The 22,692-nt window shown below is 43.2% G+C and overlaps 1 protein-coding gene across 1 annotated transcript in view; it reads right to left on the bottom strand.

Moving 5' to 3' along the window:
• Positions 1-3,845: 3,845 nt before the first annotated feature.
• Positions 3,846-22,692, bottom strand: part of KAZALD1 (Kazal type serine peptidase inhibitor domain 1) — a 99,033-nt gene continuing 80,186 nt past the window's right edge. The window contains exons 4-5 of the mRNA XM_073596171.1: positions 18,045-18,192; positions 3,846-4,459 (exon numbers count right to left, since the gene is read on the bottom strand). Coding sequence (XP_073452272.1) covers positions 4,368-4,459; positions 18,045-18,192 — 240 coding nt within the window. The 3' untranslated portion in view covers positions 3,846-4,367. The remainder of the gene's footprint in view (positions 4,460-18,044; positions 18,193-22,692) is intronic.

The raw sequence follows: 22,692 nt of genomic DNA, 5'->3' as shown, positions 1-22,692 counted from the left end.
TTTTAGAACTTGCAAAGTGTGTGCTTATGTGTAATTTGGTGGAAAATAAAAGAAAAAACCTTTTCTTGGAACGTTGGAACCTCAAAAACCACAGGGAGTCACATAAATAAAAATCTGGTTGAAATTATACATATCCTGTGGATATTTTCTAGAAATGACCCAAGAAAAATGTCTGTGGTATGCAAAGACATAATGTATAATTAAAGTACAAAGATGTGTGCTAAAAACGGCTAGTTTTGTAAACAACAATACGGCCTTAGAACAGTTCCACAGAAAAATGATTTTCATGTTTAGGGAGGAAGCTACAATTACATTTATTTTATAGAAAACTTTTTTAAAAAGTTTGACTCTTTTACTTTAGGTATATCAAGGTTGTGTACTAACTAGCTAACTAACAGCTCATGTGCACCTAGCTTTGGGACCACAAAGGACCACAACTATTGGGAAATATTAGCTGATCTAAACATATTCTACTTTGAGGGGAGGCAGTTAAAGCTGAGTTCCACCCAAAAGTGGGACTTCTGCTTAATTGCCCCCCCCCCGGTGTCACATTTGCCACCTTTCAGGGGGGAGGGGGGGCCTGTTTTTGACAGGTCCCCTTCCTCACTTCCGGGAGAATACCAGAATACTGGAGAAAAAAAAGGGCTGAAAAACTCGACTTATACTCGAGTCATCGCCGTCTGCCTACATGATCAGCGTGTCATGCAGACAGACGGCGGCCAGCGTGTGATATTACCAATCGGCAGTCATTCCACTGTTCAAAAGTCGCGCCTCCTCCTTGTCTGTGAAAGGCAAAAAACTCAATTTCCCAGCAGTCAGTGTACAGCCTATCACGGACATTCTCTCATCCTCGTCCGTGGTATGAGGATGAGAGAATGTCTGTGATAGGCTGACCGCTGACTGCTGGGAAATGGAGTGTTCTGCCTATCACAGACGAGGAGGAGGTGCGGCATTTTGAACAGTAGAATGGCCACCAAATGATATTATCACACGCTGATCGGTGCAGAGCGGCACACCGAAGATGGAGTTGGCCACACGAAGGCATGCACAGGACACAGGTAGGATGCACACAGTGTTGAAGCCTGGCAATTGGCCATGCCAATTCTTTCATATGTTGGTGTTTCTTTTTTCAGAGGAACTCCAGTGGCATTCTCTATGAGTACTTGAAGTTGGAACCATAGAGACATGGCATGACATGGCGCCTGCTGTCAAGCTTGAATCTTGAAATAGAAACTTTTAGTACAAGACAGGTTTACTTTAGATTTACTTTAGGGTCTAACATTGCCAAGCACACTGTAGTAAGCTGAATAGCATACTGGAAGCATTGCAACAAAACTAGAGATATTCTATGAAATTCTCTCACTCTGTGTTGCCCATAACTAATAAAACTCTACTTTTTTTATTTTTACTCTGCATTATAAATATATGATTCCTTGGTCAACAATGACTTTGAGATGGATTTTTTTTCTTTAAATTCGTTAATTAATAAATCTAACGATATATAATTGTATGAATAAAAATTCCGCATTTTAATTTTTTTTTGGCCTGTGACTTTAAAGTCATTGAAAAAAGTCGTCAAATCAGTCTTTTAAACAAAACTGGAAATATTTTTTTTTCCATGTTGTAGTTTTCCTAGAAACTGATGGTGCAATACAAATAATTATTCTGAAATCTGGAGGGAATTAGAATCTTTTGGAGGGCACTCACAGACACTTCTCAGGGAACAGAGAAATGTATTGTTTTAAGGGAGGCTGTATTGTGTAATTCCAGAACAAAACACGGGTCTGGAGGAAGTTTTGGAAAAATTCATACATCTTTCAGACTTGGTTCAGAAATGGAAAATGATGTCCAACTTGTAACACAAAAGAACGAGAGACAGAGATTGAGACAGAGTAAGAACAACACATTCAATAAAAAATATAACCATAATGTTTTGCTGCTTGAATAAATTCCTATAGATGAAAAGAGAAAGTTACAAATGTTTTTGTTCTCCAGTAACTGTACTACATTATTTAGATTTTGCTTTTAATTCTTTAGTACAGATTTTTAACTGGAACAGTAGTTGCTATGTAGTCAGTAGGATAGGGGGCTCTTTTTTCCAGGAGAATATTATGTTTAGCCATCCAGCTTTAGCAAGTGATCCAGTCCTCATAATAGATATCTGAGCAGTGTGTACAATATGTCTGCCTAAAGTTAGGTCCTCATGATACATTACAGTAAAATATGACATTTCAGAATTTAAACTCATTTAGTGGACATAGCCAACTGATCTCCCAAATACCTCCATGTTCCATCTTATCTATCAGGCAGCAAGAAGGTTATCTGCAACGTACCCACAACACTATCATTTTGAGGAGATCTGATGGAGAAAAAAAAAAATGTATGAACTCTACCTTATTAATAGTTATTACTTCATTTAAAACAATGCAAATATGGCTACATCTACCTAACCGATACATAAGCTAAAATGATATACCTATGAAGCCATGGGATACAGATAAGTATATATCTGGGTTGGGAGGGTACTCCGGGGAATTGACAGGCAGGATTAGCTGAGTGACTCAGGGAGGCTGTATGACTCAGCAATGAGCACCACTGGTGCCCCCTGCTTTCTTGAACCTTGGGAAGCTTCCAGAAGTAGCGGGTGGAGATTATGAGGAGCTGCTTGGAGTATTGATGAGGGCTCCAGCCAATGGGCTGGCAGGCCACCTCATAAAATTCATGGGTCACGCCAGTCGGTGGGAGATGGAGTGAGTGCTGAGGAGGCGGTTGGTGGCCATTGAGGTTTCTCCCTAGTCTTGGGGGGGGGTGACCTGGGGCTTGGTTGCTGGAGGGACCCTCTACAACACATAGAGGAATTCTATCCTGGAGGCATGGTAGCAAGTGAGAGGACAGCAGGAGCTACTCAGCACATCCGGAAGATCTCCTGAGAAGTCAGCCGGGTGGGTTGGTAAATGATCAGTCTGGGAGGACTGTGGAGAAGTTAGCTACGAGAGCTAGTAAAAGGAGCAGCTGCAGCCAGGTGGGTTGGTGGTGCTGGGAAAGTGTAAGCTGTGTCACCCTATCTTCAAGTATAGGGGCTGCAAGTCCCTGCCTGAAATGGCCCTTACCTACAAAATTGCAACATGGTGACACAGCTGGAGTTCTGCAAGCAAGTGTGTGCTGGAGGAAGAGGTTGGAGTTGTATATAGACTGTATATAGGGGAAATTGTCCTGAAGTTTGTCTAAATTCTAGGGGGAATCCCATAATACCTCTCATCCCCATCCAAGTGTGTTAACCTCAATAAAATAAAATAAAAAGTCACGGACTGTTCTGACTCTGAGGTGACTGTGAAGATTGGATGTGCCTGGCTATGCAGGGTTGGGGGATCCCAGTCATCTGTGGCCCTTAAGGGGGTGCGCTACAAGTCCATATAATGGTCCAGCACTTTTAAACATCACTACACATTGCCTGTGTAACAGTGTAATAAGAGCAATAGCAATGTGACCACATTACCTAAAGAGAATTATTTTAAGGCTCCTTTTGTCCAGGATGTTGTCCCGGGACAAAGAAGAGAATCTCATTAGTCAGCACAGTCACGTGACCAACATTGACCGATAAGTGCTCGCCATTGTGAGTTCTATGCTGCTATACACCCTCAAATGCTGTTAAGTCAAATTTTAAAAGGCCAGGCTATTATGCCAGCTGGAGAGGATAATGGAAGACAGGGATAACATAGGATACATGCAACAGAGACTGGAGGGTGTTGTGAGGTACTTCATCTTTTTACTTTTTATGAAATGGTGAGCTAACCCTTTTATCTCATAAGTCTACCTGAAAGCGCTGTGCAAAAGAAAACAGTAAACAAGAGAAACATATAATTTATATAAAACATTATACAATGATATATGAACATTAAATACACTTATTAAAGTTACATGAAAACTGTTTTTATACAATATAAAGAAGAATTTTCATTTGCTCTGTATGCCGTTAACCAAAGTCCACAGATTGCATAAACAGTAACTTTAAATACCAGTTTGATTGATTCCACTCCTGCCAAAATGATTAAACTGCATAAACACTGTGGCTTGGTCTGGGCACATGGTTCTAGGTAATGACTTATGTACACTGCAAAAATAAATGCACCTACTAAATGTTCAGTAATACAGTGTCCGTATTTGTGTATCCAGTCTTCTCATTAAAAATACCCATAGTAATACTGATAAAAAATGTAACTTCTTCCAGAATCCTTCAACAAAACATATTTTACAAAGTTCACAAAGCAGGTTTACAAATATAAAGTGCTTCTCATTGTCCCTTGTCATAGAAATGGAATTTGCTGTATGTAGAATGATTCAGACCAGATCCATTGTTCTATGAAAATTCAGTAATAATCGGAATCCTCATTGTCAGCATCGTCCTCTTGTAAAGGGTTGCGGAATTTTGGCAGAGACAATCCAGTCAGGTTCACTTGATCTAAAGCACACAACAATAAATATGAAAAAAAAATATTGAGTGTAAATCCATACATTTAAACAGCAATATTAGCTAAAACAGCAGGGATAGATATTTGCTCAGCAGGCAGTGTATCACTCATGATGGTTGGGCTGATTTTCTCTGTTTTATACCACTTATGCAACAAGAGCCCTTTAAAAACTGTTGGAAAGTTTTCTCTGTTTGTTTAAATTTATGACTTAGGTTGCGAGATATTTAAACTTTAAAAAATGGCAGGCAATCTGGGGAGAATGCCAGTCCCAAAGAAAACACATTTTTTGTGATTATCATTTGTGATAATCACACTGTTCATAACTGCTATGGAACAAGTTCACAAGCAGTTATTGGCTGAAAGTCATTACTCATCAGATTGATTTGATGCACAAGCCTCATAAATTGAACAAAAAGATTCCTTCATGTAGCCAGGAGCTGGCTAATATTGTCTGCATATTCAAACAACACTTTACAATGTTGCTACAGCGTGGCTGTTTTCTCCTAGTGCCCAGCCTGAACTTTGTCATCACATCCTGCAGTCAGGGTGAATGAGAACTAAGAATGGAGCAAAGTGCATCTTGGAACTTGTAGTCCAAACATCCAAAGTTCTATACTTCGGACTGTTATAAACTATAAATTCCCATCCGGCTGGGCAAGCAGAATAGAATGCTGTTAGAGGATATAAAAAGCCTGTGTGGGGACCATTGCCTGGATCTGCAAGCAGTGACTTGTTGCTAGACTGTGCTGCGGCCGAGTTGCGGCCTGTTCTACAGGGAGGAGAATCATCACGAGCAGGTGCGGGCGCATCCACTGACAGCCACGAGGCTGCTCTCATTACATCCACACAGAATCCAGCTGGGCTGAGCACCATCCCTCAAGCTATGTTCTGCAGAGGACTGCTGTGGAACCCTCATGGAGGATTGGTGAGTGGGCACTTGCCCAACCTCCTATCAAAAGGGACACTGCATGCAGACACCATTGTCTTATTCCCTCGACTAAACCTGTAGGACTTTGTGCTACTCTTACTCTTTGCTTAGCAGCGACAGCGTTCCTCCTGTTTACCATAAGTTCACAAGCATACATTGCATCACCCTGCTTGCCAGGACATCTTCAACATCCTTTATTCCACCCTGCTTGTAAGAACACCTAACGCGCACCACCAAAAAGCTGCCCCCCCCCACAAGGGATTGAATCCATTGGTGCCATAAAGGTCCATACTTTTACCCAGCACTCTATTACTAAATGAGTAGTCTAACGGTTAAACTGTTTGAACTGAACTAAATACAGTGTTATATGGTTCATTGGGACTGTGGTGTTGGGGGAATAGAAGGGAGTGGTCTGACACGAATCTGGTCTCTCCTCTGCCCTTCTGCCTGAACCCATAGAGCTCAATCAAAACCAGAGTTTGTTGGTTTAATATACGTGCTTGTTTTACATTTCCTTCAATTATGAATCTTTTGACTGTTTCTGCTGACACAGTTATTTGTCACAGCAAATCTTTAGCTGGTGTCAGTTGTGAATTACTGAGTTGGAAAGTTTTCTCTGTTTGTTTAAATTTATGATTTAGGTTGCGAGATATTTAAACTTTAAAAAATGGCAGGCAATCTGGGGAGAATGCCAGTCCCAAAGAAAACACATTTTTTGTGATTATCATTTGTGATAATCACACTGTTCATAACTGCTATGGAACAAGTTCACAAGCAGTTATTGGCTGAAAGTCATTACTCATCAGATTGATTTGATGCACAAGCCTCATAAATTGAACAAAAAGATTCCTTCATGTAGCCAGGAGCTGGCTAATATTGTCTGCATATTCAAACAACACTTTACAATGTTGCTACAGCGTGGCTGTTTTCTCCTAGTGCCCAGCCTGAACTTTGTCATCACATCCTGCAGTCAGGGTGAATGAGAACTAAGAATGGAGCAAAGTGCATCTTGGAACTTGTAGTCCAAACATCCAAAGTTCTATACTTCGGACTGTTATAAACTATAAATTCCCATCCGGCTGGGCAAGCAGAATAGAATGCTGTTAGAGGATATAAAAAGCCTGTGTGGGGACCATTGCCTGGATCTGCAAGCAGTGACTTGTTGCTAGACTGTGCTGCGGCCGAGTTGCGGCCTGTTCTACAGGGAGGAGAATCATCACGAGCAGGTGCGGGCGCATCCACTGACAGCCACTTCTGAATGTTCAGTGGCAGCCAGGAGGCTGCTCTCATTACATCCACACAGAATCCAGCTGGGCTGAGCACCATCCCTCAAGCTATGTTCTGCAGAGGACTGCTGTGGAACCCTCATGGAGGATTGGTGAGTGGGCACTTGCCCAACCTCCTATCAAAAGGGACACTGCATGCAGACACCATTGTCTTATTCCCTTGACTAAACCTGTAGGACTTTGTGCTACTCTTACTCTTTGCTTAGCAGCGACAGTGTTCCTCCTGTTTACCATAAGTTCACAAGCATACATTGCATCACCCTGCTTGCCAGGACATCTTCAACATCCTTTATTCCACCCTGCTTGTAAGAACACCTAACGCGCACCACCAAAAAGCTGCCCCCCCCACAAGGGATTGAATCCATTGGTGCCATAAAGGTCCATACTTTTACCCAGCACTCTATTACTAAATGAGTAGTCTAACAGTTAAACTGTTTGAACTGAACTAAATACAGTGTTATATGGTTCATTGGGACTGTGGTGTTGGGGGAATAGAAGGGAGTGGTCTGACACGAATCTGGTCTCTCCTCTGCCCTTCTGCCTGAACCCATAGAGCTCAATCAAAACCAGAGTTTGTTGGTTTAATATACGTGCTTGTTTTACATTTCCTTCAATTATGAATCTTTTGACTGTTTCTACTGACACAGTTATTTGTCACAGCAAATCTTTAGCTGGTGTCAGTTGTGAATTACTGAGTTTCATTGCTAAGAAATCTTTCAGTAAAATAAGATTCAACTGCTTTAATTGTCTAAGTGTGTTTCTAAGTGCTTTTTGTTATCACAAGCATGTCGGAATCCAAAGTGTCAGAGCTGTCGGAGGACTTGGAAGGTCAGGGCAACCATTGGGGTACAGCCCTCATGGGGTTAGTGCTAAATTTACATTTTCTATTTGAGCCAAAACTTTCTTCATTTGTGACTCAAACACTCCCCCTTCCAGACACTGCAGCTCACAGTGGGAGGGTTTCAGCAACACAGGCAGCATTGTCAATCCAGAAAGCAGTGGACAGGACTAGGCGCCTCCAAGTGCTGACTGACAAGCTACAGGCATGTGAATCAGCAATGATAATGCTGAAAGCCACATCCCCTGCAACATTTTTTATCCTAAGTAGGAAAGGAGAAAAAAGGCGTGTGACATAACGCATGAATCAAGATAATAGTTTATTCTAAACAAACAGGTAAATACAAGGAAAATACTACGTGTTTATAAATACGTTACAATATTCTCATTTCATAAAATAGTAAAAGTTGATGCCCATGCAAGGGTTAAAGCTGAATAAATGGCTAATGCGTTTAGAGGGGTTTCCTCTTTATCAGAGCCTTGGAAGACAAAACCTGGTCTGTATAATGTGGTAGGTTTATATAGAGAGGAACGACTGGATGGGAGATGTATCATATTATAGATGATGTATTTCTACAGGCGGATTCTCCTTTATTCTAGTAGTATTCCTTTCCACATCGCAGTGCTCTATATAAGACAGATAACAAATATATATAGATAGAATTGCAGACGCTATTCATAATGATAGAACCATGATAGTATAAAGTGTGTAAATGAAAAAGTTAATATTGACAGAATAAAAGGTAATTAAAAATATATATAAAAACTAGAGTAATGTCCCGTACACACGTTCGGATTTTCCGACAGAAAATGTGTGATAGGACCTTGTTGTCGGAAATTCCGACCGTGTGTAGGCTCCATCACACATTTTCCAACGGATTTTCCGACACACAAAGTTTGTTGTCGTAATTTCCGATCGTGTGTACACAAATCCGACGCACAAAGTGCCACGCATGCTCAGAATAAATAAAGAGATGAAAGCTATTGGCGACTGCCCCATTTATAGTCCCGACGTACGTGTTTTACATCACCGCGCTCAGAATGATCGGATTTTCCGTCAACTTTGTGTGACCATGTGTATGCAAGACAAGTTTGAGCCAACATCCGTCAGAAAAAATTCTAGGATTTTGTTGTCGGAATGTCCGATCAATGTCCGACCGTGTGTACGGGGCATTAGACTTACCGGTAACTCTATTTCTAGGAATCATCCAGGACAGCACTAGAGAGATAGGCTCCACCTCCGAAGGCAGGAAACACATATTCAGATCTAAAGGGCGGCTTACGTCCCTCTTCCTCAGTCTTTAACCTCCCCGGAACGGCTTCTAATGCCGCGTACACACGAGCGGACTTTCCGGCGGACTAGGTCTGACGGGATTAGTCCGGCGGACAATCTGATAGTGTGTGGGCTAGTCCGATAGCTTTTCGGGATAAAAATCCGACGGACCTAGAAATAGAACATGTTTCAAATTTGTCCGACGGACTAAAATTGGGAAAACTGTTCTTCTGTGTGCTGGTCCGACGGACTAAATACGACGCAAGGGAAGCTATTGGCTACTGGCTATTGAACTTGCTTTTTTAGTCCCGTTTACGTCATCACGTTCAAACCGAACGGACTTATGAACGGACTTAGTCCTATCATGTGTGGCCAAGTCCGATGGTTCGGAAAGTCCGTCGGACCTAGTCAGAAAGTCCGTCGGAAAGACCGTCGGACCTAGTCCGCCGCAAAGTCCGCTTGTGTGTACGCGGCATGAAACAACAAAAACACTCGTCCAAAGTTATATCAGCATATAGGGAGGGAATCCCTGCTGTCCTGGACGACTCCTAGAAACAGAGTTACCGGTAAGCCTAACTCTAGTTTTCTCTAGTCGTCTGTCCAGGCCAGCACTAGAGAGGATCAACGAGAACTTACCAGATTAGGTGGGGGGACTACCGCTTGGAGGACTTTTCTCCCAATCGCTTGGTCTTGTGCTGAGATAAGGTCCAGTCTATAATGCTTCATGAAAGTCGAGTAGTTTGACCATGTTGCTGCTTGACAGATTTGTTCTGGTGTCGCCCCAGCTCTCTCTGCCCAAGAAGCCGATAGTGCCCGTGTGGAGTGAGCCATGGGGGAAAAGGGACATTCCTATTTTAAAACCTTGTAAGCTTCCACAATAGCTTGTTTAATCCACCTTGCGTTTGTGCCTTTTGAAGCTTGGGACCCCAATTTTTTCCCGAATGCAAAATAAATAGAGCATTGAAATTCTCTAATGCTTTTCGACAATTCCAGATACCGTAAGACACAGGCTCTCACATCCGGTTGGTGGAACTCTGTTTCCTTTGGATTGGTGGGAGACCCACAGAACAAAGGCAAAACAATTTCCTGAGTCCTGTGGAATTTTGACACTACTTTAGGCAAAAAACCTGGGTCTGTATGTAGCACCAGCCTGTCTTCAAAAATTTGCAGAAAAGGCTCCTTAATGGAAAATGCCTGCAGCGCACTAATGCATCTAGCTGTGGATATGGCCACTAAAAAGACAGATTTGAGCGTGACCCATTTTAAGGACAGCTCTTCCTTTTGCGACTATTTTATCCAACCTTGCAATACTGTCGACGGGTCCCATTTTGGCAGGATCTTGAACGGAACAGGTTCAATTCTGGCTAACCCCTTAAAGAACCTGCTAACTAGCGGGTCTAACACCAGGGGTTGCTCTAAAAAAACAGACAAGGCCGAGACCTGCACTTTTAATGTACTAATGGCCAGTCCTTGATCCGCACCCTCTTGTAAAAACTCCAAGATGGCTGGGATACCTACAAACACCTTCTTGGTATCTAACCATGAACAAAAAAGCTTTCCAAAATCTAACATAAATTGCTTGGGTTACTTTCTTTCTACTATAAAGAATTGTGTTTACCACCCTGTCCGAGAGCCCCTTAGACTTCAGGAGGCTTTCTTCAGACACTAAGCTGACAATTTTAGAGTCTGTATTTTTGGTAACAGAACTGGGCCCTGGGACAGCAGATCCTTCCTCTCGGGTAGCATGAGAGGAGGCTCCTCTGTCAGGTGTAACAGCATGGAAAACTACAACCTCTTCGGCCAATACAGGACCACTAGTATCATTGTGGTACACTCCTGGACAAATTTCCTCAGGACCAGAGGAATAAGTTTGAAAGGGGGGGAAGGCGTAACAAATGGGAAAGGCCCACCTCTGGGCCAAGACGTTCCCTTGGCCCTACTTCTCTTTCTAGCGAGAAGTACACCGGAACCTTGGCATTTGATTTGTTGGCGAACAAATCCACCTCTGGGAGTCCCCATTTCTTTACTATTAGCTGGAAGATCTCCCTGTTTAGTGACCATTCTGACTCGTACACTTGGTGTTGGCTCAGAAAGTATGCCAGGTGGTTGTCCACTCCTTTTAGATGGACTGCAGATATTGACTTCAGGTTTCTCTCGGCCCAAAACAAGATTGCACTCTTTAGTCTGATTAAGGACGGACAACTTGTTCCCCCTTGCTTGTTTAAATAAGAAACTGCTACCACACTGTCCGAGAGGACCTGTACGTGGTGACCTTTCAGCTCTCTGGCAAATGTCCTCAGCACTTCCCAGATCGCCTGTAACTCTCTCCAGTTGGCTGATCTTTGGGATTGCACTTTCTCCCAGCGCCCTTGGGCTACTCTTGACCCCCAGTGGGCCCCCCAGCCCCAAGCACTGGCATCCATGGTGATAAGGACGGACACTGGAAGAGACCATAATAGACCCTGCACAAGATTCTCTTCATTCCTCCACCACCACAGAGACCTCCTGGTCTTTGGAGATAGGTGGAAGGTTGTGTCCAGCAATTCCTGTGCTCCGTCCCAGCTGTTCAGGATATTGGCCTGGAGACACCTGAAATGGGCCCTTGCCCATGGCACTGCAGGGATTTTTGCTACTGGGAAACCTGGGAAACCCAGACCTGACATAGCTGAGCGGCGGGAAATTGGTAGATTGTTTTGAAAAAAGGCTGCCGTCGCCTTCACCTTTTCTACCTTCTTCTCTGTGAGATAAATCTTATGCGTCACTGAGTTCACCAAGAACCCTAAATACTGTAAGACCTGTGTCGGGGTTAGGTTGGACTTCTCCCTGTTTATCAACCATCCCAGTTTTTTAGAAAAGAAATGGCTACCTGAAGATCTCCTTGTAATTGGAGCACGGAGGGTGCAAAAAATAAAAGGTTGTCCAAGTATGGGATGACCGATATCCCTTTCAGTCTCAGGGGGGCCAGTGCCTCCTGGGGGACGAGGACAGGCCGAATGGTAGGGCCCTGAATTGAAAATGTCGGACCTGCCTTCCCCACTGGATTGCCACCAATCTCAAAATTTTTGAGATTCCTCGTGGATTGGGACGTGTAGATAGGCATCCCTCAGATTGAGGGAGGCCATGAAGCAATCTGGGGGAAGAATTGACTTCACCGAAAAGATTGTTTTCATCCAAAATTTTTTGTAGGTTACCCATTTGTTTAGTGACTTCAAATTTAATATTAGGCGGAATTTGCCCGATGGTTTCTTTACTACGAAAACGTGAGAGTAGAAACTGTGGTTTACTTTTGCTGTGGCACTAGAACAAGAACCCGCTGGTCTACCAAGCCGCTAATTTGTGACAACAAGGCTGTCATCTTCTGAGGATCCCTGGGAGGCGTGGTTACAAACATCCTTGCTGGCGGAGTGCCCTTGAACTAAAATTTGTTAGCCTTCCCTGATTATCCTCAGTGTAAATGTGTTTGGGGTAGTCTTTTGCCACTGTGGGAGGAACTGCCCCAATCTCCCTCCCACTGGGATTTGGTGTTTTTTTTAGGAGAGGAAAACAGGACACCTTTTTGTTTTCCCCTTCCCCACTGTTTTTTAGGGGTTGACCCCTTATGCCGTGTACACACGAGCGGACTTTTGACGGACTGAACTCCGAAGGACTTTTTGACAGACTTTCGACGGAGTTCCGATGCAACAGACTTGCCTACACACGATCACACCAAAGTTTGACTGATTCAAACGTGATGACGTATGACCGGACTAGCATATGGAAGTTCATAGCCAGTAGCCGATAGCTGCCCTTGCGTCGTTTTTGGTCCGTCGGACTAGCATACAGACGAATGGATTTGTAATGTACCTGGTAGTTGAGCCTGACTGGTGGAAGGAGACCTCTCTTAAACGCTGGTTCAGGAGCCGCTGGAAGTGGGAACAGTGGTCTCCTGAGCACAGTGGGTAGGAGGGCCTGATGTAGGTTCCAGCAGAAGCAGACACCGGAACTGGAAGGATGTCCCTCAGGGATGGCTGAATCGCGGATGCAGGCAACTGGTGCAGGCCGGAGGGCAGGCGGACAGATGCGATGACAGCAGCTGGAAGCAAACAAGCAGGCTGGAAGCAGCGTCACAGGACACAGGCAAACAAGGTCAGACAGTCCGTGTTGGCAGGAGATCAGGCAGGTATAAACAGGAGGGATGATCCAAGGATAGTCAGACAGGCAGGAGTTCGGCAACAGGTAACAGAATAAGCAAGGTTAGGCAAGCCGGGTCGGATTTGGAGACTGGAGAGTGGTCAGACGTAGCCGGGTCAATAGCAAACAATCAGCAAGCAGATACAGGAACTTTCAGGTGCAGAGCTGCAGACGAACAGCACCTGACATGAGCACCTGTGACTCTTTTAAAGGCCCCTTGGCGCCAAACGGCGCTAGCACGAACGGGCGCGCGCACCCACGAACGCGCGTACGGGCGCAAGCGGAAGCGCGCCGGCGCCCCCTGGTGGGGAGTTTAGCTGAATTCGCCTAGAAACATTTCTTGTGGACCTGCGTGCACGCAGATTCACCCGACGACTGCTGACATGTCCCTGACAGGATTTTTCGACTCAAGTCCGTCGGAAAGATTTGAAACACATTCTATTTCTAATGTCTGTCTGATTTTTCAACAGCAAAGGTCCGATGAAGCCCACACACGATTGAATTGTCCGGCGGATTTGTTCCGTCGGACCTTTGCTGTCAAAAAGTCCGGTCGTGTGTACACGGCATTAGAGGTCTGTCCCTGTGAGGGCCCTTGTCTTTGGGGACGAAAAAATTGTTTCCCTGGGGCTTTCTTACTTTTGATAGGGAAAGCCTTTTTCTTGTTTGCAGTACAGTCTAGAACTTTTTCTAGATCCTGCCCAAACAAGAGGTCTCCTTCAAATGGGCTGCCACACAGCCTAACCTTTGAGGCCAGGTCTCCCGACCAGGATTTTAACCATAAAGCCCTGCAAGAGGAATTTATAAGGGCAGCGGTCTTTCGCCAATAGCTTGACCTACTCAGCAGATGCGTCTGCCATATAGCCTGCTGCTTTGTGCAGCATGGGAAGGGAATCCAAAATTTCCTTCCTGGAGGTCCCACTTTCCAAATGACCTTGTAATTGGTCCAGCCAGACCTCCAAAGTATGAGCCACTATTGTTGTAGCCATTGCAGGTTTTAGATCTGTCATGGCTACTTCCCTAAGGACACCCATGTCCTCAAAGGCGAGGTGTGTTGATTTGGCGCACTGGGAAAAGGCTGCATCCAATTTGGGCACTTTGTTTCAAACACAGGCAGAATCCTTGAGTGAGAGCCTGTATCTGGGTGAACTTTTCCCTTGGCTCGGAATATCTTTGGATGATGCCGTCTCACTTGGCTCATCCAAAGAATCTGATTCCTCTCCCCCTGATTTTTCACCCACCTCTGGGGCTCAAGTGGGGGGAACTGCAGCTGGTTGCTTTGGGGTTTCAGGGTTTGCCAGCATCGACTTAATGGCCTTCATTTCCTTCTGAACACCAGAAATCAATTCCTTGCAAGCCCCTGTTGCCTCCTTGTAAACCAATTTATCAATGCAGGATTTACAGAGGGGCTTGTTCCACCCTTCCTTAAATTTGTTTGTACATGACAGACACCTCTTGTTCCTCCCTGACCTCTCCGGTTCTTTGGGCTGAGCCTGAGACAAGAGAAGGAGAGAAGAGAAGGGAGGCAAAGGAAGGGAAAAAAACAAAGACAAGTTGCCGTCAGCAAAAACCTTAGCCAATCAGTGGGTGTCCTTCACCAACACCTATGTACACCCCCACCAGCCGCTGACTGGATTCACAAGACTCTTTAGTCCAGATCCTGTCTCAAAGGGGGGGCAACCAAAAGGGCTAAATAAGAGTCCACCACTCCCCCCCCAGCCCCGTAGGTCCAAGGCATTATCTGAGCTGCGTCGGCCCCACTGCCACCTGGTTCAGCTGGAGCATCGCACTGTGGATCTGTATCGCTGGCTACCCATCCTGTGGCTGGCATTTTTAAAAGATCCGCCATGGCTCCATCGTCCACGCTCTCCGCGTGCCCGAAACCGGAAGTGATGTGCCGGAAGTCCCCACCCTTCTCCTGTGTTTCACAGGCCAGAACTCGAGGCCTACGCCCGCCCCCCGCCGGACCGATTCCAGGATACCATAGTATCCGGCCAGCCATGCGGGGAACGTCAGCCCTCCCCAGGCTGTCGTGGAGGAGGATGTTGGTACCAGCTCCCTTGCAGCCTGACCGGGGGACCCAGATGCCTGCCACCTTTCCCAGGTATTTGCAGACATCCTTCCCTTTCTCCAATAGGAAGCTCCCATGCTCAGGGGAAGGAGAGCTCCATCCAGCCTCCTCCGGTGGAGGAAACACAAAGACTGGGGAAGAGGGAGAGAAGCAGCCCTTTAAAGATCTGAATATATGTTTCCTGCCTCTGGAGGTGGAGCCTATCTCTCTAGTGCTGTCCTGGACAGACGATTAGAGAAATATATATTAAAAGTATATAATAAAAACATATAATACAACACATATAAACAGACACTCGCCTTTGTATTTGTAAATATACATGACAAATCGATGCATGTGTCTCATTGAACCATGTAGGAGTCTAAGTATTCATATTATGCATTGTTGCAGACATGAAATATGAAAATGAAACACTGAAGCTACAGAAGCTCTCCTCACTGGAGTGAATTGACTAAAATGCAATTTAAAAAAACATGCAAGGGCAACATCTTTTCTAAAACCCACTTCAAACCGAGTGTCAGGAATTCCTACCTTCATGCTAAAAGTCACCATCACCCAAACACCGCCGAAGTGCTGCATGGCTGCAAACAAATACAGGACTCTATACAGTACAACACAGCATCTCGGCAGGAGGATTGCAGGGTCAACCAACGATCGACTTGGGCACGTAACCACTGACCACAACCTGCAACTTTCTAAGCAGCCACTGTGCAGGTCAGTAATATGGATGGCTTATCCCATCCTTACTTATGCCCACAAGCATTGTTGAGACTGCAATGTATTAGTATATCTGGCCACTATATCTGGTTCCATCCATCTATGTCACTGCTATTTCTGTAGGTCCTGATGACCAACAATAACATGTAATGAACTACAACCTCTGTATATACCTTGAGGTGCTGAGGTAGGTTACATCCAGCTTTACCTCTTCCATATTACCAATCCTTTTAATATCCTGTTCACTTGAAACTGGCACACTTTATTTGGTAAACAAATATATCCTGTCACAACCTTACATTATGACATCATGCAGCTAGTCAGCCTCGCACCGCCTTTTACATCATCACTTTGATCTGCACTACCAACTTAGCCCATTCATCTTCTCTCATAGCATGAATCTGCCTGTATGATCATATAGGTTTGGTTCACTCTGCATCCATAAGCATGTGCGTACATGTATATGGATATGTGCATTTATGTACTATGATTTCTATTATCATTGCTACAGAATAAACATATGTGTTTTATATTTTTTATATATATATATATATATATATATATATATATATATATATATATATATATATATATATATATATATATATATATATATACACACACTTTTTATATATTTTTTATATATTATGTATATATATATATATATATATATATATATATATATTTTTTGCAATTGCATTTTAGTCAATTTACTCCAGTGAGGAGTGCTTCTGTAGCTTCAGTGTTTCATTGTCATATTTCATGTCTGCAAGAATGCATAATATCAATACTTCACTGCACGTGTCTCATTGAACCATGTAGGAGTCTATTTGTCACGTATATATACAAATACACGGGCAAGTGTCTGTTTATATGTGTTGTATATTATGTTTTTATTATATACTTTTAATATATATTTTATATATACTTTTAATTACATTTTATTCTGTTAATAATAACTTTTTCATATACACACTTTATACTATCATGGTTCTATCATTATGAATAGCGTCTGCAATTCTACCTATATATATTTGGTATCTGTCTTATATAGAATGCTGCGGTGTGGAAAGGAATACTACTAGAATGAAGGAGAATCCACCTACAGAAATACATCATCTATCATGTGATACATCTCCCATCCAGTCGTTCCTCTCTATATAAACCTACCACATTATACAGACCAGGTTTTGTCTTCCAAGGCTCTGATGAAGAGGAAACCCCTCGAAGCATGTTAGCCATTTATTCAGCTTTTACCCTTGCATGGGCATCAACTTTTACTATTTTATCAAATGAGAATATTGTAACTTATTTATGAACACACGTAGTATTTTCCTTGTATGTATCTATTTGTTTAGAATAAACTCTATTATCCTGATTCATGCGTTAGGTCATGTGCCTTTTGACCCCTTTCACACTGGGGCGGTTTTCAGGCGGTATTGCGCTAAAAATACCGCCTGAAAACCACCCCTAAACAGCCGCCGCTGTTTGTTCAGTGTGAAAGCCCCCGGGCTTTCACACTGAAGCGGTGCGGTGGCAGGACGGTGAAAAAAGTCCTGCAAACCGCTTCTTTGGAGCGGGGAAGGAGCGGTGTATTCACCGCTCCTTCACAGCTTCTGCCCATTGAAATCAATGGGACAGCGCGGCTATACCGCAGTAATACCGCGGCTATAGCCGCGCTGTACGAGGTTTTTAACCCTTTTTCGGCCGCCAGCGGGGGGTTAAAACCGCACCGCTAGCGGCCGAATACCGCTGCAAGAACGACGGTACAGCAGCGCTAAAAATAGCGCTGTTGTACCGCCGACGCCCCCACTGCCCCAGTGTGAAAGGGGCCTTTTTCTCCTTTCCTCCTTAGCTTATTTGACTTCCCCCACTCAGTTTAGGCAGCGGGACACGCATGGTCTTTTTAGATATTTTATTATATCATCTGAAAATACTACCACCTACTACTAAGGCCGCCAGCACGAGCGTAGGAGAATATATTTTCTGTTCACACCCAACATTTTTTTATCTCACTGTTGTGAAAACAAGCACAGTCTACATGAGAGTAGTAACTCTGCTCTGAATTCAGGAGCAGCATCATTGCCCTCCCATCACAGGAGGATGCATTAGGTGACCATCGGTGGCAGGATCAAGATGTATTTGTAGGACTTTGCAGAGGAACTAAGAGAAAACTGTAAGTGCTGAAGCACTAACAAAATGCTGCAGTTCATAGTTTTTTTTAATGGGCGGCTATAGCTCTACTTTAAATGTGCTTCATGCATATTTGTTGGTCTTAAGAAAATATGAGTTTTACCTGGTGTTAGCACAGTGAGTGTTGCTACTGCCATAACTTCTCCAACTTTGTTTTTAGCGAAGCAACGGTATGTTCCCTCGTCTGTGACACGAACTGATTGTATCTGAAGCCACCCCGTCACTTCATACTTCTGAGGACCTCCTCTAAACTAGAGAGAAAAATTGGCAGTAAAATACACTTGCTATAATTCACTAAAAAGGAATTCAGAGAAATGTAAATCTGTTGGGTAAATTGATAAAACTCATAAAATAGGCCATTTTATATGTAATATATTCTAACTCCACTCATTAAAGTGTTACTAAACCCACAACAGTAAACTCAGTCTGTATATGCAGCATAGCATGCTTGTTATACTCACTGTGGAATTTAAGGGGTTAATCCTCTGCATTGTGTAAAAAGGCTGTTTTATCTTATCCTGTATGCATAGATCCTCCCCCTCCTGCACTGTCTATCTGGGGATGGCCAGCTACCACAGGCAGGGTAGTCGACCTGCATATGCTCAGTTGTGTCTTTTATGCTGGAGAGAATATTTCCTTGTTCTCAGAGCTAGCCAGGTCACATGATATTGACATCACACATGTGGGCGTGTATACAGGCTGTAGTGGAAATCTCCTCCTACTGGAACTCTCAGCACTGGAAAAACTGTGCAGTTTATTACTGACCGTGGTATACAGATCATCCAAAAAGGTATATAGTAGCAGTATTTTAATGTAAAAAGAAGATTTATAAGCTGTGGGCGCTGTGGGGGGGCAGATGAACTATTTTCATATTACTGGGTTTAGTAACACTTTAAGTGCCATGGATGTCCTAATGAAAACCAGAGGCAAATCCCATACATGTAACCCAAAGGATGTTATTCTGCCTATGTATGCGCTCACATCACTACAGACTTGTGACTGATGATTCTGCGTGGGAATTTGCCTCAGAGCTTAGAGAAAGAGGTGAAGCTCTGCTGGCTTCCATTATCAAATTATGTGCAACCAAAAATGCTGTTTTTTTACATATATATTACTTGCACGTTATTGGGTATTCTTTGCAAAGTAAAACTCCACCACTTTTACTATGCTCTGGTGAAAATTCTGTGCAAGGTATAACTTCCCTTGCAAGAGCCTATTTGCCTTTAGTAAATCAATTGATAAGTGTTTTCATTTAAAGATTGTCTACTCACTTTACAATTAGTATAGAAAAAGACCGATGTATTAAAATACTGGTCAGTTAGACAGTCATTAGCCCATCAGTTGGTGAATGACTCTGGTAGCCAGAAGTAACGGTTTTAGACTAGAGAGGATGGGACGAGCACCAGAAAGCATTGTAATGGCATTAACCTCCCTCCCGTGGCTCGGGTGAAATTTCATTACCAAAAGCGGTAACCCTGAGCCACACTCGGGATTGCATTGCAGTATCCTGGGAAAGTTACTTGCCTTGTCCCCAGAATCCTGCAATATCCTCCCACTGTGTCTGCGGGCTGTGTCCTCCGCCCGATGCTCTGTGTGCCGGGCTCCGTTCCCTGTGGAGCACCACGCACACAGGGACGGAGCCTGGCGCCAAATTCAAAAAGTGAAAAAACAAAACACATACAGTACACTGTAATCTTACAGATTACATTACTGTATCGAATCATTTAACATCCCTTTTGTTCCTAGTGCAGTGTCCAGTGCCCTGCATGCAGTTGTATATTATATATACTGTTCTTTCTGCCTGGAAACTGAAGATTGTCCATAGCAACCAAAAAGTGTCCCTTAACATCAAAAGCGGTTTTAGACCAGCTAGAAAACAGCGATAATAAATTAGAACACTTGCAGAATTGAGCAATAGTGGTTCGTGGGGAAATTCGTCATCAAACACTGAAAGTAATGACAGCGACAATTCTGCAACTGAGCAAATTTCAGTGTTTTTAATTTGAATACATTATTGAATAAATATTATTATTATATGTTATAATTATTTATAGTTACTTATTATATTATAATTTATGATTTCGTGTTTCAAACTGTACCATACCCGGGATGTCTACTAGACTCTTGTTTGGACAGATTTAAGTGAGTTATTCTTAAGAATTACAGACCTACAATATAAAACGCCAAATTTCCATGCAAAATAATGTACCGCTTTGAGACGCAAAAATCATAATCATACCACCAGGGAGGTTAATGAGTGCCCTGGATTACTATACAATGGAGCAGAAGTAATAAAAAGGCAGGACTATGCAGTTTCCTGAAGAATTCCAATAAATACTTAACTTTATTGCAGCAATAGAACAGTAAAGGATACTCTGGTTTATATCTATTGTTGTACAAAGAGAATGTCTCATAAGAAAGCATTATACAATCCTTCAGTTAGTAGTCAGACACAATGCAAAACATGCACCAGTTGTACACCAACTATTCTGAGTGCCAGGTAGGTTATGACTGAGGACTTTTAAAACAGAACACTTTAACAAAACCCTATCCAGTGATGGGTATAAAGTGCCCTATGGCCTCTGCAACACTTATTTAAACGTCCCAAGAGGCAGCTTCTGCAAATATTTCTGGTATAAAAATCATTGTTCAGGCATTTCCTATTATGAGATGACAACTGGCTTACAATTAGGAGAGCACTCCTAGCAGAGACATCAAGCAGCCATGCGGTCACACATTGCACAGGCATCATCCACCAATGGTGCTATCAAGAAACCAGTTCTGAGCAATGATGTGAGTATGTGTAGACAGGAAAACAATTTCAGTGCTGTAGCAAACTAAACAAAATTCATTTAGGGGTTAGCCCTCATGCACACAGGCTGTTAAAAAAACGTTATGAAAACACCAGTATTTTAGCAGTGACTTTTTTCAACTTTTTTCAGCTTTTTTCAGCGTTTTTGTAATAGCGTTTTTGAGCGTTTTTTTTTTCAAATTTTTTTTTTTTTTCTATGGATCAAAAACGCTAAAAAACGTTGGTGAATGACGTTTTTGAGCGTTTTTGAGCGTTTTTCAGCGTTAGAGCGTTTTTACAGCTGAAAAACGTCTCTCAGAACCCACTGGTCCTGGGTTTTTTTTACAGCTTAAAAACGCCTATGCCACTTGCAGCTCAAAAACGCCTAGGTGGGCATGAAGCCATAGACTAACATAGACAGGCCTTTTTAAGCTGCAAAAAAAGCTCAAAAAAGCAGCTGTAAAAACGTCCGTGTGCATGAGGACTTAAAGCTACTTTAAGCTGGGTTTTTTTTTCCTCTCCTTTCCAAAGAGACACCAAAACCTAAACAGGATGACACACAATGCACCCCTTTATAAATGTAGAAATGTTACAAAACAACGCCTTGTATTATAATAGCATACAAAGTTTCATCTTGACTACTCCATTTCGGATCCTTTATATGTTATATTGTATGACTACTTTTATCATACCAATTCTTTGCTACCTAGACTATGCCAGCTAAACACTGGATTTAAGGCTCTATTCACACCTGATGCTGAACAGAATCACCGTGATTCCAACTGTTATTTTAAATCGCTGCAAAACGCAGGACACGTTTGCGATGTCATTACTTTTTAAGGGCACCCCAATCGCGCTGCAATTTTGCCACAAACGTTGCACGGTAAATCATGCTTCAAGTGCAATGCTTGTTGCTCAAAAAGGAACATGAGCTTCTTTTGGGTGACAGAATCGCGCGTTGCAATTGCAGCATGATTTACCGTGCATCAATCGTGGCAAAATCACAGTGCGATTGGGGAGCCATTAAAGAGGAAGTAAACCCTGATAGGTTTTACTTCCTCTTTTTCCCCTGCAAAGTAAAAGCATAATAGGCTAGTATGTATTGCATACTAGCCCATTATGTTGCACTTACCTGCAAAGGAACCCAGCGATGTCACCGATGTCCCCGCTGTGTGAAAGCGTCCATCTTCACCCCTCTTCCTTCTGAGGGCCGCGGACTCCGGCTCTATGACTGGCCGGAGTCACGTGACATCAGTCGACGGTCATGGCATGAACCCCATAGAAATGGCATGATCGTGTCCTTTCTTTAGTGCGAATGCGCCCATGACGTTGGCGCAATCGTATATGGTAAATATCTCCTAAACCGTACAGGTTTAGGAGATATTTCAAGTACCTACAGGTAAGCCTTAATATAGGCTTAATTGTAGGTAAAAGTGGTTGTACAGGGTTTACAACCACTTTAAGAAGTAATGGCATCGCAAACGCGTCCTGCGTTTTGCAGAGATTTGAAATCGTGGGCAGAATTGCGGTGATTCCGCCATCAGGTGTGCATGGAGCCTAATTGGGCGTTATTTTCACCACATAAACAAAAACATAAATAGTAATTATCTGATGTGTGTGGATGACCGCGCTGGACTGGTCTACGTAAAGTTTGGTTATTGATTAATATCTTTGTAGAGGATACTGTGGGAGTCCCTTCCGGAGAAGGTGGTTAATTACCCAATAGAAGGCAGTGGCAGTAAACTCCATTAAGGTCTTGGCTTGCTACCTTTCTGATACATCAATTGCGATGTTTAAGCAGGAGACACGTGGGTGAGTATATAGGAGCGCCTGAAAACAAAAAATCATCTCATCATGGTTTATCTGAGCACTTTATTGGTAATAAACAACATGTGGAGCCAATGGGTTTTGGGGGAAATGCCTTCCCCTTCCTCAGGGCTGTTTAAGATAAACTGAAAAT

The sequence above is a fragment of the Aquarana catesbeiana genome, linkage group LG08 (assembly GCF_042186555.1).
Source record: "Aquarana catesbeiana isolate 2022-GZ linkage group LG08, ASM4218655v1, whole genome shotgun sequence".
NCBI lineage: Eukaryota > Metazoa > Chordata > Amphibia > Anura > Ranidae > Aquarana > Aquarana catesbeiana.
This window is presented reverse-complemented; position numbering and strand designations above follow the sequence as displayed.